The sequence below is a fragment of the Balaenoptera musculus genome, chromosome 9, assembly GCF_009873245.2.
Source record: "Balaenoptera musculus isolate JJ_BM4_2016_0621 chromosome 9, mBalMus1.pri.v3, whole genome shotgun sequence".
In the NCBI taxonomy this organism is placed as follows: domain Eukaryota; kingdom Metazoa; phylum Chordata; class Mammalia; order Artiodactyla; family Balaenopteridae; genus Balaenoptera; species Balaenoptera musculus.
The window spans coordinates 59589101-59608567 of NC_045793.1; the positions used below are offsets into that span (position 1 = coordinate 59589101).

The 19467-nt window shown below is 36.7% G+C and overlaps 1 protein-coding gene across 10 annotated transcripts in view; it reads left to right on the forward strand.

Moving 5' to 3' along the window:
- PPP1R9A (protein phosphatase 1 regulatory subunit 9A) overlaps positions 1–19467 on the forward strand; it is a 288124-nt gene that overhangs the window by 192539 nt on the left and 76118 nt on the right. For 6 of the 10 annotated variants that reach the window (XM_036864289.1, XM_036864281.1, XM_036864284.1 and 3 more), the window contains exon 7: positions 3936–4001. The exons of the other annotated variants lie outside the window; for them this stretch is intronic. In XM_036864289.1, coding sequence (XP_036720184.1) covers positions 3936–4001 — 66 coding nt within the window. The remainder of the gene's footprint in view (positions 1–3935; positions 4002–19467) is intronic. 10 annotated transcript variants of the gene reach the window in all.

The following is a 19467-nucleotide window of genomic DNA, read 5'->3' on the forward strand; positions in this document are numbered from 1 at the left end:
AGACATTCAAATATTTTTCATGTATTTTTAGTCTGGAGTGTTCTAACCCAAATGTATCTTAATTTTTCATCTGTTTGTAGTATAATGAGGATGTATTCTCTCTTTATTATAGTAGAAAATTTTAAAATGGTGCTTCAGTTAACTGTTGATCTAAGAGTAGACATTAGAAATTCTTCACTTGAGTGAATTAGTTTCTTAGAATTCTATTTAGTTGATTTAGTTTTCCACTTTCAGAATTCACTTTAAATGGCAAGTTTGGTTTTTCTTTTTTTTACTATACTACGATATTATATATGAAAATGTTATCTTGGATTTCGAAACTAAAAAAGTGATTTCCTCAAATATTTGAACTTTCATCTTCCCTAGTTTTCAGTTTTGTGTTTTATCAGAGACACTGATTTGCTTTGGCTTCAAGCCTGAATTAGGATTGTAGAATCATTCTCGGCAGGTTTGGCTTTTACCTGCTCACTCTGTTAGAAAGAATTTGGATCTGAGGTTCAGGGGAGTACGGGTGACATCAAGTGGTGGAAGGTGAGGAAGCCAAATTTTTCAGTCTCTGTGGACCTCAGTGTCTTTGCTTTAAAGTACGGGTAGGTATTGGACTAAATCTCTAAATTCCTTCCAGTTTCTAATATTCCATGAGCCTGTGAAATAAAGCATCAGGTCTAACAAGGAAAGAGGGGAAATAAGATAGTTCTTTAATTGAGGCTTCCCAACTGAAATTTTTAGATCATTTACTACATACTTCCTCCAGTTATTTTGAGGAATTGATCACATTCATCCCCCAAAGTTTTCAACTTAAGCAGCTAAAGCTTTTTTTTAATATAAGATTTTCTCTAATTTAAAAATTTGACTAAATGCAAAAGGAATATTTATCATTCAACATTTATACTTAGGAGTACATCATATGGATTTTGTTTGTTTGCCTGTTTTTATAAGGAAAGCAGAGTTAGTTGATTGTCACCTGAGCAGATATTCTCAGGGGCAAGGAAGGTAAATAAATATTCAGTGCCAGGCACTTGGCCAGGTGCCTTTCCTACATGATTTCATGTAATCTTTACAGCAAGCAGAAGGATCTTTTTTGTTTTCCTAAAAACGTAGTAATTGAGGCTTTTGCTAGTGGTATAGCTAGTGGTTGCCAGATTTAGGATGGGAACAGGGTCTTCCTGACTCCAAGGCCTGGACTCTTTGCAACACACTGCTGATTTTGAATGGAGTAGACTGATGGGTCTGTCTGTTTTTAGGCACACACAGAGTAACTGGGGAACAAGAGATGCTGGAAGGAAGATTCCTGTTTTGGCTTATGGAGTTTCTTGTAATACTTAGGCTCTGTAATTCTTTGTTCTATATTTCTAATAATAGGGGGATTGAAAACTTGCAGAATTATTTTACTATAGGTAAATACTTAATTCAGAAGTAGCCTATGAAGATAGGGCTTAAAGCGAAGAATAGCTAAGTATACAACTATTTTACAAAAAAACAGAGTTTAGCTTTAGGTTAAACTTTTTCTTCTGTCTGTAAGTTGTAGAAATAGAAAGCAGGTGCTTGCTATTATGCTACTCCAAGTAACCTTCACTTTATTGAAAAGGTCAAGGAACCCTTTCCCATTGTTTCTTTCTCTCTCGTGTTCCTCTCGGACGTACCTTTTTCCCTTTCTTGTGTGTTACACACTGCCTCACCAAAGCATGCCCAACTAAAACCTACCATTAATTTTCTGTGCATCGGAGAGATGAAAACCCTGCAAATAGTAAAAATCTACTTTTGTGTACACATGTTAATTTATTTACTTGATTAAATTCACTTTTTACTAATTTTTTACTATCTGGTTACAATTTAACCAGATATTGTTAAATTGATTGATCTGAGTGTTATGTCCTTATTTTTTATTTATTCTCTCTCTGTGTTAATGAAAAGTAAAAGACATACTGGAAATGAGAAGAACCAGTATTTGTTATCCAGTGAGTAAATGGTCCTTGAATAATTGATTTAATTTTATATGTAATTGAACAATTTATTGATTTACATATCTTTGCTAACCCTGAGTTGTGTAATCAATCACTTGGTTTCTTGTTTTTCTTATCATTTATAGAATCATCCTATGATTCCAAAGTTAGAATCGTTTTTATTTGATAACATCCCCTGTGACATTCCCTGGGCCAGCCAGGAAAACCTCTAATTAAATGCAGAGCAACCATGTTCATCCAACTAATTTCCAGAGCCAGCACTTAGATCAGCTTTGTCTACCGAAGAATGGATAGCTCTGGTTTTGGTCAAATAATCCAAGATTGATTCTAACTTGGAACCTGTCACATTGACAGAGGGGAGTTGCTTGCTTGAATTGCCTACAGGGAAAACATTGCAATGTGAGAAATATATCCTGAAATTGTAAAAGTTCAGGGGGCGTCTTATCAGAACCATATTTAGGATTAAGAATACCTTACTATGTATTGTGTGTGCTTACATACATCTGTTTTAATGCTTTAAGAAATTATAAATCATACTCCAGTAGAATTTAAAATATATAGATAATACCCAAACTTCATTTAAACTTCTGAATTTTCTGTTTTTTTTCCTTCAAATATTTAAACTAGAATAGAGTTTAAAATAAGCAAACACCCAGTTCAGTTTGAATTGCATTCCTGTTTCTGTTCATTCTCTGGTAAACATTATGATTTTTTAAAAAAGTTAAAATGGCTCTGCCTAAAGGCTGAAAAATAAAAGGGAGGATCCTGTAAAGAAGAGGGAAGTATAAATCTGAACCACTGAAAAATTTTAAACGTAGATCTGAATATATCTGTGATTGGGTGATTGTACTTCTGGATGTATGGAATTATTGTTCATTTCTCTTTCTTTCCTTCTTTTTTTTTTTTTTAAAACAATCTGAAAGGTAACCATGGAGGATTTCAGTAAACCCCTCAGACAGTCAGCACTATCCCATGAAATTCTGGGGGTATGGTAAATTTTTCAACTAGATTTTATTTTCAATAACAAGTTTAATTTCCATTCATACGCCACAGTTATCAATGTTTACCTTTTAATGGTGAGATGATGTAATTCTGGTATATGTTTTGTGTAGCGTAGGTCATGTATGTATATTTTGGGTATCTGTTTCTATCAAAGAGCAATATGCAATGTGAAACCCTGTGGGCTCAGACTGGAAATGAAGTATGAACTGGTACTGTACCACTTTTTTTAATTAGAAAGTATATAATGGTCATTCACATTAAAATGAATTATTTTACATACACTTTTAAAATTATATGATTATTTTGGTCTTGCTTCTTTAAATATAATATTTATTACACTTTAAAGTCTTAGAGTATAATGGCATTTCAAAGCCGCTTTGTGTAGTAGTTCATAGCAAGATTAATCATCACTCCAGAAACCGAGGCTCCTTCTCTTAAAATATAATTTAATCTTTCTTTCATAATTTGTTTTTATTACTGGAAATTATTATTAACAACTGTATCATGACAACATTTTTTATTAGAATCTTTTAAAGTACTGAATACCATTTAGAGCAACTGCCTACATGGATATGCATTTTTATTGCTTGTGTTAATATGTAATAATTAGAGACAGAAATACAATGGAAGCTATGGTTTGCATGTGTTAAAGGTTTACAACAATGTAATTTTTATGTGAAAAGCTTTAAAGGGATAACATTAAACTTGACTCATGCTGTTTGCTGTCCCTGTCTGGAAGCAGCTGGTGTCGTGTGAACAAGAGACTGCAGTTATTATGGATGGCCTTTTAGTAATGTGAACTGGCTTTATGCTGTGTGTATAGGGCTAAGAAACTAAGCGTTAGGGGTATTAGTTCTTGAAAGTTCGTGTTACAGCAAGCACTGGAACTTCAGTGTTTTTTCTCTCATTAGGCTGCTCTCTCTAGTGGGGGAAAAAGCCTTTTTTAATTTTTGTTGTCAACCATTTTAGAACACTGTGGCTGAATTGCAAGGAGTGTCTGGCAACTGCAATAACAATAACAACTATTTCCTTAAGGTTTGTTTTTTGGTGGAAAATAATGCTTATCTGTACCTTCCTGCTTTCATGTGTGAAGTTAAATATTCTATGTGTCTTATTAACTAGCTCTGTGCTTGGAAGAACTTCTCTAGAGCCATGTGTTTTGTATGTTGAATAATAGTTTGAAGATAACCAATTGAAAAATAATTAACTCTGAAACATAGCACATATTTTAGGCACAGTTTCTGCAGTTTGGACTCACTTCCTAATATTTAACCATGGATGTTTTAAACCCCTAACATTTTAAATATTTTGTGATTTATATTCAAGGGAAAAAAAAGATATCCAACAACAGAGTTGTATGATGTTTATAAAATATAACGTACACGGTGACTTATATTGTCTTTAAATCTAGTGATTATCTTTTTAGAAAAGGATCGTTTGATACAAAGTTCTTAATTTTTCAAAAAACTAAACGTGTATATATTTAACTTATAGTAGTACTTCTTTGCACAATTTATATGGTAGGCATACTGAAATGTGTAAAAAGATTTTACACTTTAAATCATAAACTAATTCTCACTATCTTTAGCTGCCAGTAACAGCGATAGAATAACTTAGAAATGGAAAGTCAGGTATATTAAAAAGGGAGATTGCTTTATGGTGATTAAAGGAGCCAGAAGAATAGAAGTACAATACAAGAAAAACAGCTTGTTTACAGACTCCAGTTTGACTGGACCTTTAAAATTATTTAATTTAATTATGTCCTTTGGTTTGTGATCCCCAAATTTATAGTTGTGGTCATTGTCATTGAAACCCAGAATCATAAGGTGCTTGGAAGACATTCAGTTAAAGACTGTATCCATTCTTGGTCTTACCTAAGCAGTGTACACATGCGTGCGTGCACACGCACATATACACACACATAAGTGCACTATCCCCAGGAGGTGGACATCTTCCTCTACTTGAAAGGTCCTCTCTAGAAATATTCTTTGTGTATAGAAACATTATTATTTATAACATGGAGCAGAGACAGGAAGATGTGCAATGTAAAGGGAAATTAGTAGAATAGAAACCTTTGCCTAAATAATGCCATCTTTTTGTAGCTCATTTTTTTAGTTTTATTTTGTTTATCATAATTCAAGTGATTTGAATATGTTTTCTTATTTTCTTTCCAACTACCACATTGTCATATTAATTCATGAGCCAAATATGAAATATCAGATACACTTCATCAAGTACTTCTAAGCCATTAAATTCCTCTGAGATTATAGACTTTTTACTTTCTAGAAACCATGCTAGAACAATTTAGTGATGAACTGCAGAGTTTGCAGTGTTACAGAAATGTCACAGAAACAAACACAAATGACAGCATTTTTCCAACTTTAAAAACATTTATAAATTGAATATAATTTTTTACCAAAAAGCTCTAAAATGCTAAAATGCATAGTGAGAGATGGGCCTTATTAGCCTGGGAAACTGACTAACTTTCCAGTGGGCCATAAGGATCCTGTGGTTTCCCATGCCTTTGCTCCTCCTGTTTTCTCTACCTTGAATGTCATTCCATACACTCTTTTTTGCTCTTTTGTGCCCACTAATCCTGTTCACCTTTCAGGGCTCTGTTTAGATTTCATCTGTCTCCTCCAAAAAGCTTTCCTGGGCTCTCTCAGCTGGGCTGAGGGCCCTTTCTTAATTGAGTCAGTAGCACCTTGTGTATCGCTCTCTATCATTGTTTACCCATAAGCTTGTAATGTCTTCAATGACAGGTCTCGATAGCTGGTTGATTTTTAATACATACAGGGATGAGCACAGCACTGGGCAGATTAGAGGAAGCCAAGAAATTGAACTGACTTGAATCACTCAAAGGATATTAATATGAAAAGTGGAGAGTAGAGTTAAATGAGGAGAATGAAATTTAGTTAGGAACATAATCTGAAATAGTGAAGGAAGAATGGCATAGAATACAGGGATAAAAGAAATGTGAAACCTAGTTAGACTAGAGATTGAAGATAGGGAAAGGGCTGAAGGAATAAGCTGTACTTGTCTTTGGCACTTTGGGGTTTAGCACCGTTCTGTGGGCTTTTGCTACCACATTTTAATTGTTTTGAGAGACCGTGAATTTACAAGAAGACCCTATCTCTATCACACTGCACCAAAATCTTCTGCATGTAAAACCAAAAAAATAAATATGCATATTTCATTCCTTGAAAACCTTTAGAACCTTAGAAATGGCAACCTGGTGACTCACATTGACATGACTTTTTAGTCATAACTGAATAAACATGTAGTAGAAACAGAATAATTGAAATGGCCTAAATGATGCCAAGATCAATACTGCATAGATAACCATCTTCTCCTGCCCATTGTATTAACTTAGAAATAGCCTTCAATCATAGAAATACATTTTCATCAGCAGGAAAAACTAAATGGTGACCTGACCAAGGACTGACATCCTAAAGATGCCTTACTGTGGAGGTTTGCCTGGTCTGATAAGGGATCCATTTATTTTAAACTGATATTGATGCTAGTAAGGGTGGTGGTAAAAACTCTTAATTGATTTTTGGAATTCTGGATTTTAAAGGGGTTTTTGAAAATTATTTTATTGACATAGAACAAAATGTGCAGATCTTAAGTGTGTAATTTGATAATTTTTATTACTATATATCCATATTTCACATATTAAAATCAACATTAATGAAGAATAATTTATATACAATAAAGTGCACCAATTTCAAATGTGTTTAGGTTAACAGTGTGATGAATAACCACCACCACAATAAAGATACAGAACATTTTCATTACCTCAAATAGTTCCCTTATAGAACTTTGCAGTCACTCTCAGCCCCAAAAAAGCATTCAGTCTGCTTTCTGACACTATAATTTTGTCAATCCTAGAATGTCATTTGAATGGAATCATAAAGTACATACTTTTTAATGTCTGGCTTCTTTCATATCTCTATCATAATGTCATACTTATCCTAAGTGTTCTCTATATTATGATTATACTGTAACTGGTGTTGCTTTGGGTTACAATAGAAAAAGCCCACGGCCCACCCAAAGTGGAATTCTAATTGAAGAACTCCATCTTAAAGCTAGAGCCCCATGGGCTACATTCCAGATAGATTAACTATTCAAATGTGAAAAGCAAAACTATAAAATTTAGAAGACAGTGTACAAGAATATCTTTATGACTTCAGTGTAAGAAATGGTTCATTATGTTAAGGAAATCCATAAAGGAAACAATTGAGAAAATTGACATTAAGATTAAGAACTTCTATTCATCAAAAGAATGCCTTTGTGAAAGCAAAAAGACATACCGGAAGCTGGAAGAAAATATTTGAAAACTAAATAACTGAAAGAGAATTATCTAAAGAGTCCTCCATGAGCCAGTGGGAAAGACTGCTTATGGGCTATTGGCTTGAATAGTCATATCGTAGCAGAAGAAATCTCAGTGGCCAACGAACACATGAAAAGATGCCCAAACATATTAGGAATCAAAATGTAAAAGTTAAAAACCAAAATGAAATACTGTTTCCTACCTACTAAATTGATTTAAATTGGATATTTTAAGTTTTGGTGGGGATATGGAGTAAAAGGAACTCTTATTCTCTGCAATAGGAGTATAAATAGTCCCATTCACTTTGAAAAACAATTTGGCATTCTCTAGTAAAGTTGACTCAACAATTATGTTTCTTCCTAAACACCTTAGTAAAATTCTTAAATTCATGAGATGTAAAACATGTATAATATCATTCTTGTAATAGAAAAGAATTGGATACAACTGACATCTCTATCAAGAAGAGAATGGGTAAATATATTGTAGTATATTCATTCAGTGGAATGATACACAGAAGTTGTTTCTGCAGTTCACAACAGTTAGAGGAATTTCAGGAGCATACCATTAAAAGGAGAAAGGCACAGAAGAATACATGATTCCATTTATATGAAGTTTAAAAGCATGTAAAAATTAATGATACATTGTTTAGTCATTAAAAAAATATAGTAAAACTAAAGAACAACAAGAATAATAAAATTCAGCAGAATTATTCCGAAGGGCAGGCGACTAAAATAGAATCAGGGAGGCACACAGAGAGGATTATAATTGAAATGTAGTGGTACTGCTCCTTTTCTTAAGTTGTTAGTTAACCGGTGGTGGTTACATCATTATTCATTATACTTTTTGTATATTTCATAAATACTCTTTGTGTCAACTCAATATTTAATGAAGAAAACTAAAATCTGCCATGTCCAATTGCTTATGTTTAATAGTTATGTGGATATAAAGTGAATATGACATGATTCCTGCTCTCCAAGGACCTATAAAATGACTTGAGACTCTGTGTCTCAAAGTGGGACTCTCATAGTACTTCTTTAAGATTACAGATTTCTCCACTCAGCCTCACACCTGCTGGAACAGAATATGCATTGTAAATAGCCTAGGGTAACGGGAGTTTGTGGGAAAGGTTAGATGCAATCAGAGCTGGAGTTGTCCAGTTTAAAGATGCCAGGAAAACTGACGTAAAGACTTTTGAGTCCTGGTATTACAGACACTTCTCAAGAAGAAATTGCTTCCACAAACCACCAGATAGCCATAATGAGGAAAGGAGTAAAATTATTCTCCCTCAAAGGGAATTATAAGTTTGAGATTATATTTATTATTAATCTGTAGATAATCCATAGAAATACCATCAATAATATTTTTGTTGGTTTTACTTTTTTGTTTACTATAAATTCTGTAGCTGTAACTTCTGGTTCTATGTGATAATCAGCATTTTTGCAATCATATGAGTCAATTTTTATATGAATACACCATATTTTCCAAGATTCAATTCGTTGTATGATTAAAGAATTATTAAGATAATAATAACATGTGCCACTTGGTCAGTGTAGTTGTTCTCTTCTGCAGATTAAAGATTTAGGGAAATACAAATCTCTTAGTCTCTTCCCACAGTCCTGCTGGCATCAGAATAAGTGCTTCATTGTTTCCTTGGCAAATAAAATGAAACTCAAGGAAGGCTGCCAATTTGAAATTGCAATGTGACATTTGAATACAGAGGTCTACTTTGGTCTGTTGACTGTTTAGTTCTGGATCTCAGTGGGAAAAATAGGGATCACTGGTTCCCTCCTCATATAGAATATATTTATCAGAGATTTAAAGACAATGGCATTTATGTCTTAGTAAGTAGCTATCATTTATTAAGAGGAATTGAATTAGAAATATTGAGTCATAGAAAAATATAGTTTATACTCCCAAGAAGCTTGCTATTTTGCTGTGGAAACAATAAATATATATGGTAAAGAATTTAAATCATTTTCCAGGCAATCTGTCAAAAGGCCAGATAACCATAGTATAAAAGAATCATCACAACAAAGGACATACAAAAGTAAAAGCATGAATTTGAGATTTATGGTTTCAATTTTTATCAGCAAGAAGTTGTTTGTTGTTATTGTTTGTTTTCTGTAACTAAGAAGCTGGGCCAATATTAGGTGTGCTCAAGAAATAAAAAGACCAGTTTACCTGCAGAGCTGAGTATATAGAAAGGAATAATGGTTGGAAAGTCTTTGAAAAGGTAAACTGAATAATATTGTAGGGACTTTAAAAATCAGCTGACTTTCTAGACATTTTTTCCATTAAATAATAATCGGGGTAAAGGGAAATAAGGTTTCTGTGCTTCATTTGAGTGGGTAAAATGTCAACACCAGAAGACTTTGATAAGTAAAAAATAAATAAATAAATAAATTGGGAAACAATTCTCTCCAAGGCTCTAACATTTCTGAGGCATTGACTGCCCTTTGTTCTAGACTATCTGTTCAAGTGTTTGTATAGATAACAGTCTTGGAAGATACAGGTAGACTTTCCCTCTCGAGTAAGGACAGTAATACTTACTGCCTGTTATGAAAGATGCAGGTTACCAGGCATGTCTGGGTGTCTCTACTGACATGCCTGCATGTGCAGGAATCCTCTGGCTCTCTTATCACTCTTCGGAAATTGTGGCTTGAGATACCAACACAAAAATCGTGATACAAAAATCAACTAGTATGAAGACCCATTCTGGGTTAGAAGAAGGTCTTGACCTTGTTCAGACAGCAGTTACAGGGATACATACTGACACTGAGCATGAAAGGAAGGAATTTGTCATTGTCATAGTCAAAAGCCTGGTAAATCCTTAAAACTTTGGCTGGTTCACTGGGGAGATTATGGGACAAGGAACATAATGCTAGTTAAGGAGAAATAGCAACAGTTGAGCTGCCTTTTGACTCAACCCCTCCTGCAGTTTATCATGCCAACTTTAGATTCACTCAGACAGTAAAATGTCGTGAAGCTTTTTGCAGTGGGTCTTGACTGCTATAAGGGAAGTTTAGCCCTGTCAGGGAGATTTCTTTCAGATTGACAAACTCCTGTGGGAAACCATGGATGAGTATTTGGATCCTAACTGGTCTATAATGCTGATAAAAGTAACTCACCAGAGAATGAGACACTATTTTGTTCAAAACAATCTGGATAAATTCTTGCAGTCAGCATTACCACTTGAAAAATGTCCCCATCCCTTATGTTCACACTACACTTATGACTGGACTCCAGATTGAGATGGACTCCATAACAGAGTCCCTGTTGTAGGAGTCAAGGATAAGGCTTCTGAGTCAAAAACTCCCTGAAGCTAAATTGGTTTTATCAGTAATGATGACTCACCCTGCATAGTGCTTTAGGTGGACCACAGACATTGGAAGTTTGGTTAAAACATATTAGCCACTGCACTGCTCAAAACTGAAAATGCACTATTACTTATTACATGAAATTGAATGGTTGAATCAATTGAATAATTGAAAATGAATTATTACGGCACCTTATTACAGGCACAGAGCTTCTCTCTGCCTCCGTACCCCTTGATGCCCCCTCTTACTACCCTAACCTCAGCTGCTTTTAGAAAGATGATGAGGGGTCAGGCTACGATAGATCTCTTTGTCCTCCAGAGAGATCAAATGCTATACGAACCCCTTGAATATACTGGGAAACTTTGGGAGGGGAGGCACTCAAACTTTATGGTTCTGTGGATACTGGCTCACCAGTCAGCATCTCACCTGATCCCATAGTGAGAAAGAATATCCAGATTCAACTGATGTGGTTTGGGCAGAGTCCAAAGCAAGAAGGAAAGCTGAAGAGGCCTTTAAAGGGTGGATGGGACCCTTTTGGCAGATGCAATGTAAAGCTGTTATGCTTCCACTGCTAAATCTGCAATGGAATTGATTTCTTATATGCCTGCAGTTTTTTGTGCCATTAGTGACAGTGGAGATTCTCCCACTCAAGGATTGCCACATATAGAGAAGTGATAGTAGGATATGTAGATGACTCTCCCTGTTTTATTCCAGGTGGTCCAGCAGAAACAATACAGAATCGCAGGAAGAGAAGGGTAAATCGCAGTTTATTTAAACACTTAATGGCTGCCAGAATACTCAGGCCATTTCTCAACACAACACTGCATGCCTGATGCAGCAACCAAAAAAAGAGGAGATGGGGTAGCTATTAACCTCCTACTAAGCTCTTATGGAAACTGAAACTGAATGCTTGACCCATGGAGGCCTTGTCACTCTCTGGCCTAATATTCTCAGTTTGATGTGGGTCAGCTTGACCTCACTGATCAATAAGGTTGGAAGGGCCCAACAGACTTTGCTTGTCAAATGGAAGTGATAGATTCAAGAAAGCTGTTAGCCTGGCCCAGCAGCATCTTAGATTTACATGAACGAGTAGCAGCTTTTTATTTGGGGGGAACTATCTGCTACTATCCTCCTGAAACAAGGCCTCTAGCTCAATGAGGCCTTTGGTTCATAGAGGTTTCCTTAAATGCCTGGGCTTGTTTCACCAATGGTTCAGCCAAGCTGTCCAATTCCATCTGCTAGGCTTTCCAACCTCAGCACTAGCTATGCAGACCCAAAAATGAACATGGTCACTTTGCTCATTGGGCAGAATTCAAGGTCATACTTATAACTCTGGCCAGTACTCCCCTTGATGAACCTTGTGATATTTTTACTGACTTTTGAGCTGCTGTCAACAGCCTGTTGGTCTGTCACTTGGAAAATTACAGATTAAAGTTTAGGATGGCAAACTATAGAAACAAATTGTGGCAATTGATCAAACTCTTGAGACTTTTCATGAAGCTTAGGGGTAGTCATAAGAGACCTTCATGTATTAAAAGAAACACTGTAATTATCAGATCATGTAGCCCTCAGATGACATTAGAGATCCCTCCGAAGTGAGGCTGTTCTTAGTTAATCGGGGTTGCTTTCCTGGGGGATAGCTGACTTTTTATTTATATGCAATTATTCTTAGGTTTGGAGTCATTTAATTAGATAAGGTGGTCCAAAATTTGTTCCAAACTTTAGGTGATGTTATCAATGACACCACCTCTATCCTGGAAGGCATTCAGGTTGACCTCAACTCACTGGCCAGGGTTGATATGGGTGATAGAATTGCCCTGAACCCTAGATTTCCTCCTGTGGTCCAATGCCTAGTCTGTGCAATCACTGATACTTCCTGCTATATCTGGATTAATACCTTAGACCAAGTGGAAAACTCAATGAAGAAGCTTAAGGAGAAAGCCACCTAGATTTCTAAGGTAGACCCTGATGGTTTATGGGATTTGTTTAGCCAGTAGAGTCTGGAAGCCTGGGGAGTATGGTTGATCTCGGTACTGCAAGTTGGGCTCATTCTGCTGTTTGGAGTTCTTTTAATAGTAGTTTTAATTATATGCTGTGAGACAGACTGAACAGTTTTGGTCCTAGCCAGTCTTGGTCACACTTATCAGTGTAGTCAAGGGAATGTCATACTCATGGAAAAATTCACCAGTTGCCAAGATAATGTAGAAATGAGGGTGGATATTGTTGGGAGACAATTCCCCCATGGCTCTCTCACTTCTCTGCATGTCTTGTGAGCAGAGGCATGATGGCCTTTGTTTCAGATTATTTTTTCAATGATATTTGTATAGTGAACAACCTTGGAAAATAGAGATAGTATCTCTCTTCAGGGTAGGTGACAGACTTGCTTACCACCTATTATAAAAAATTTGAGTTTCCTAAGCTCAAAATTCTTAACAAAAGAGTTTAATGGTCACAGCTGCTGCTTCATTTTTAGACCATGACAGTATCCTAGATTTGAACTTTGTTTGGAAACCATTTCTTAATTTTAGAATCAAGACTTTCAGAACCATCAAGTCTTGGTTCCTTTCTGTTCAACAGTCCTCTCAATTGATCTCTGTCATATTTTAGTAGCAGCAGCAGGAAGAAATCAGGCAGCGCCTTCAGCACTTTGGAAATCTACTTCCCTGGCTCACTCAGTTCAGTAGGGATATTTCCTACATTTTCCTTACAGAAGGTGATAATGTGGCAAAGCTTTCTGCCACTACACAACAAGGATCCCCCTTCCAGATCTCCACTTACAGTCTTTTCAAGGCAATTTAGGCTGCTTTAACATACTCTTCAAAATTCTTCCAGCCTTCATTCACTGCCTGTTTCCAGACTTCCCTGTTTTTCTATATTTGTTATGGCAGTACCCCCTTTCTATTGCTCTATAACAAATTACCACCAAAACTCAGCAACTTAAAATAAGAAGTATTCACACATTACAGTATCTGTGGGTCAGTTTACCTGGATACCTCTGACTCAAGATCTCTTGCAAGGCCAAAAATAAGGTTTCAGCCAGAACTGCAGTCATATACATGCTCAACTGGAGGAAGATCTGCTTCCAGGCTCACTCACAGTTGTTGGCAGAATGCAGGAGATCTACTTCCAAGCTCCCTCATGTGCCTTTTGGCAAGCCTCAGGTCCTTATTGGCTGTTGGCCAGAAACATCAGTTCCTTGTGATGTGCGCCTCTCCATGGGGCCACATACAACATGGTGGCTTGTTTTTCAAGAGCAGGAAGACAAAAGAGATGCCAGTCACAGTTTTTTGTAAACTAATCTTAGAAGTGACACCCCATCACTTTTGTTGTATTGTGCTTGTTAGAAGTGAGTCTGTAGGGACTTCCCTGGTGGCGCAGTGGTTAAGAATCTGCCTGCCAATGCAGGGGACACGGGTTCAAGCCCCGGTCTGGGAAGATTCCACATGCCGTGGAGCAACCAAGCCCATGCGCCACAACTACTGAGCCTGCGCTCTACAGCCCACGAGCCACAACTGTTGAGCCCGTGTGCCACAACTACTGAAGCCCATGTGCCACAACTACTGAAGCCCGTGCGCCTAGAGCCCGTGCTCCGCAACAAGAGAAGCCACCACAATGAGAAGCCCGTGCACTGCAACGAAGAGTAGTCCCAGCTCGCCGCAACTAGAGAAAGCCCGCACACAGCATCGAAGACCCAACACAGCCAAAAATAAAAAATAAATAAATTTTTTTAAAAAAAGAAGTGAGTCTGTAGATCCAGTCCACATTCAAGGGAAAGGATTATACAAGAGCATGATTGTCCAGGAAGAAGGGATCATTAGGGGTCATTTTAGAGCCTACCTACCAGAGTGGTAAAGAGAGTCCCTGCTTTTGAGGAGTATACTTTTGAAAAGGAAGGGAGAAAAAAACTAAAAAAAAACTTTAAAACTCTGTAATATCTAATTCTGATTTTTGAATGGTCTACCACAATTGCTGTAACAATTTTAAGAAGGGAAAAATGAGTTTGAATTGTTACAGAAGATTTTATAGGCAAATCTTATATCTATCTGGTCAGAATTTTAGGAAGAATAATTTGCTAGCAGTATTATCAGTGACCTGAGGAGCTGAGCATCTGAAGGCAGGGAACACAAGAGGCCTTATGAGTACTCAAGATAGAGATTTTAGATGTTTCTTGATTTGACGACTAGACAGTAAGAATGGAGTGAAATGTCAGAAAACATTCTGAGAACAAAGACTGACAAGAAAATTTTGAATGACTTGATAAACGAGAGAAATGAATACATATCTTGGGCCATCATGTTGGATGTTTTACATATTTTATTTCTTTGAATCCTCTCAATACCTATGAGATTGGTATCTTTTGAACCATTTTATAGAAGAGATCACGGAAGATACAAGCTAAATGACTTGCCCACTATCATACAGCTATGACATTGTTTTTTCTCTTTTGGGGCCCTGGTCTCTCCAGCCCCCAAGCCATGCTCTTTTTTTGTTGTACTGTTCTGTGGCATTGTCCTGGAGAAACGAGGCACAGTGAAAATAATCGTAGTCATAAAGTCATCTTGTCATTTAGCATATTCTAGGCACTGTGATCAATACTTTGAATATATCACTACTAGAAATTCTCCCAACCACCTTATGAAGAAGGTGCTGTTATTCCCAGTGATGGGAAAAGAGACTAAGTAGCGCAACACTACAAAATCAGGACACACAGAAGTCAACTGACAGAAAATGGAAAGAGAGATGCCTTTGCAGGGAAGGGGATGCTTTTGCTGAAAGCCATCTGGATGGTTGGCACAGACTTAGGAATTTTAAACATTAAAGTGTTAGTTTGAGGTCTTTCTCCTCCAGAGAAAAAGCAACTCTCTTCTATTCTCCCACAGAACTGAGTCTGAAAATATATATAACCAAATTCAATTCCAGTAAACAAATTCCAATAAAAACTGCGTAATTAAGGCTATTTTTATGATTAGCACCATTTAGTTTCCCTGAATTTACCAGAACAAACATTGCTGCAGCAAAAATTACTGCTAATGGTTGAACCTAACAGCAAGAGAAAATCCCCAACAGGGTCATTTAGGCCCCAGCTGCAGCTGTGCTTCACTGTATTTCTTACTTGAAAGCTGAGCATTAACAGGAAAATCAGGCTCTGCTGTGCTGTGCAGATGTGGCTAAAACTGTATTAATTCACTCAGCAAACATTTGTTCAGCGCCTACTGTATGCCAAGCAGTGTGCCAGCCACACTGGGATCACAGGGATAGATTATGCCTGGCATTCTCAGGGAACCTGCAGTTGAAAGAAGTAGTTGGGAGGAGGCAGATATGAAAACAGCCGAGCTTCCTGAGTGACAGAAGGCATGCCATGGAAACATAAAGGAGTGGGTTAGAAGAGTCTTACGCCAGCAGCTTCACGGCATGTGCTAAGTAGATGGCTATTCATCTCGGACCGCCGGGGCAGGAGGGGAGTCGATCAGTGAGGAGAACAGAGGCCTGGAAGTTTGCTTGGCCTTGGGTAGAAGCTGGTACCTACTCCAAAACTGGGAATCCAAGAAGAGGAGCAGGTTTAGGGAAAGGAAGAGTTTTACTTCAGAAATGACCAGTTTGCTTTTAAAAGATTCATGTGGCAAGGTCTTCTAGGACATTATATTTATGAGACCAAAAGTTAGCAGATGTCTGGTTACAAGATCTGATGAAGCCTTTAGCCTGTTGCTATTGTAGTATAAGTACTGCAGCAGCAGTGATCACTTATTGTGAGCACTGCCACGTGCCTGACCTTGTGTTGAACACTCTACAGGTACCACCTAACTTAATGTCATGACAAGCTTGTTATACTAAGGAACTATTTTTATCCTCACTTCATAGATGAGGAAATTGAAACTTAGATCTGAAAACTAACTTTACCAATATCAAGAGCCGGGATTTGAACCCAGGCCTAAGTGACTTCAAAACCAAGATTCTTTAATTGGTCACCACTTAACTCACCACTGTAACAGATACTATCTGTTCCTTCTGTAAAACCTACACTGAGATCTACAGCCCTCCTGAGTATTCAAGGCTCTAATATGTCTACATGCTTCTGGTCCCACCAGAGCCACCAGAAGAGGCAGAACCTGTCAGTTGTACTTAACATTGTAATTATGTATTTTAATAAAATATTAAATCCTCCAATAGCATATGAGTATAAAGGAAGTTGTGTCCATGAAAGCAGATACAATGCTTTGCAAAGATTCAGTGAAGACTGGTAGCTCAAGAAAATTAGATGTGAGAAGGAAATGTAAAAGAGAAAAACCATAAAAATCTAGAGGACCTTAGCACTCATTTTGCCCTGCAAGAATCTTTTTCATCCATTTTAAGACACTGCATTAATTCTATAGATTATATGCTCTGGTTCTGGTTTATATAAGAAAGCGTGCATGAAACAGCAGTCAGCATGCCCGTGAGCCAAACCTTTGAAGGGGACTTCTATGCACTTGCCCAGGGTGAGCATATTATGAGAGAAAAGAAGAGGACAGGAACTTTGGAGCTCATTGCAGGCAGGTGCAAGTCTTCAAAGTGAACTGAATGATCATGTTCAAAGATGTGGAGGGTGAATTTCAACACAATAGGATTATGCACCAGGGTTTTTGGTTGGAGAAAAATGAAAGGAATGTTATTTCCATCTTTTTTTCTACAAAGCTTTAGTTCTGTAGACTGTAAGCAGGATAGCATAGAAGAAAGAGCATGGGCTTTGGAATATGTTAGATGTGTAGCTTCAGCAACATAACTAATTGACCTTGGGTAAAGTCTCTGAACCTCAGTTTCCTCAGGTTAACATGGTATAGTAATACCTATATCAGTTAGTTTTTTAAGGAATGTACAGTGGTGGGCACATAGTAAGTTACAAAACAATCACTATTCTTTTTTTTGACCCTTTTTGGGAAGCCATTAAAAAGTATAAGATGTTAATCAAGAAGGTAGACAAGAAGATGAAAAGGCAAGAACTATTCTTGCCTCATTTAAAGTGGATTTGCAGGTTGGGACGAAGAACTTTCAGGAGTCTCTGTTTACTTGAAAGATGCTGAATCTTTTCAGAATAAAGAGATAAAGAGAAGGACCTGGATACCACTGGAAATACTTTGTTGTAGTAACTTTTGGGGGGTACAACATTGTCCATCTTCCTCTGTAAATGTCAGATTCAGTCCAATTTAATTTTGAGGTTTATGAAATTCTGCTAACCTATCATTCCATGTAATTTGTTTTATTTGCAGACTACCATAAAAATAATGTCCATTTTCCACAAAGATAAAAGAATCAGAAGAACACATATTCTAAGTCTACCAAATGTAACTTTTTAACTTCCAGGTGTTTATGAGGTTCTGTAGTAAATGCACCCTTTATTCTAAAGCCTATTTAGGATGGGAGTGGTAAATGATCTGCGAGAGAGAATGGCAATGTAATGTTTTTAAACACCCTATCCAGAGTCTCTAGTAAGTAATAAGTAGAATCAAGACAGTAAAATATACATCTTGTCCTCAGGATGCTTATGAGACTAATTAGAAACAGAAAACATTAGTAAATGGAAAGATGAAATGAAAGATAAAAAATTTTAGCAGAATTGCAGGTGATTTGGGTTTTGAGGAGAGAGACCGGTAGAGAAAAAAAAAGTAAAAGAATCAAAAGAATTATTAATAACTTTCACTTATGGAGATAATTTTGATGACTCAAATGGGTAACAAAGCCAGAATTATACTTAGGGGTAAGAATTGTATATATTGTACAAACCCTTATCCTGTTATTCACTAAAAGGAGCATTAAAAAAATAAATGTGATAGAATGCTGCCTTCTCATCAAATGACTTTGCAGTGCATTTTCTTGATATTATTGAAAACTTCCTTATAGCAGGTTATAGATATTACCAAGTAAATGCAATTGGCGTTCTTGGATTTATTCTTTTAAAAATGTTTGTTAAGATCCTGTTATAGGTTAGGCCCCCTCCTAGGCACATGCTTAATGTTCATTCCCTTAGATATGGTGAAGAAGTATCTATTTTCAAGCTGGCAAAGGGAAATCAAATTGCTCAGTTCAACTCTTATGTTTAAAATGTGCTGCATTGTCATCGGACTTTAAATTTAACTTAAGATTTTATTGAGTCATTCATGATAGTCATCAAATTGATCTGATATAGAAGTGAATTTTATGTACCTGGCTTAGGCCTTCATAATAACCGGCTTTGCTGCTAGTTGTAACTATAGGGTCAAAAATAAGCACAGAGTTTTATATCTCTAAATCAAAACTTTCATCAGGTTATCTTGAGATTGTGCACTTTGCCAGCCTTGCTACATTTCTATTAATTAACATCACTGGGATTCATAAAGTACCTATTAGTTCTAAAAATATGTATAAATAGGAGATGAATTAATTTACAGAATATCACACAAAAAAAATACCAAGTCTGGGATTAGAGTCCTTTTAAGGTTTATAGGAACTAATCATACCATGAATGGAAGCAATCTGGAACCAACCAGCCCCACTGTTCAGCTACCTTGCCCTGCCAGTGCCAAAGACACTTAGAATGGTATTTACAGTTTAGACATTTTCAGACTGGGTTCTTTCTTTCTTTCTTTATTATTATTTTTTTTAACATCTTTATTGGAGTATAATTGCTTTACAATGGTGTGTTAGTTTCTGCTTTATAACAAAGTGAATCAGCTATACATGTACATATATCCCCATATCTCTTCCCTCTTGCGTCTCCCTCCCTCCCACCCTCCCCATCCCACCCCTCTAGGTGGTCACAAAGCACCGAGCTGATCTCCCTGTGCTATGCGGCTGCTTCCCACTAGCTATCTATTTTACATTTGGTAGTATATATAAG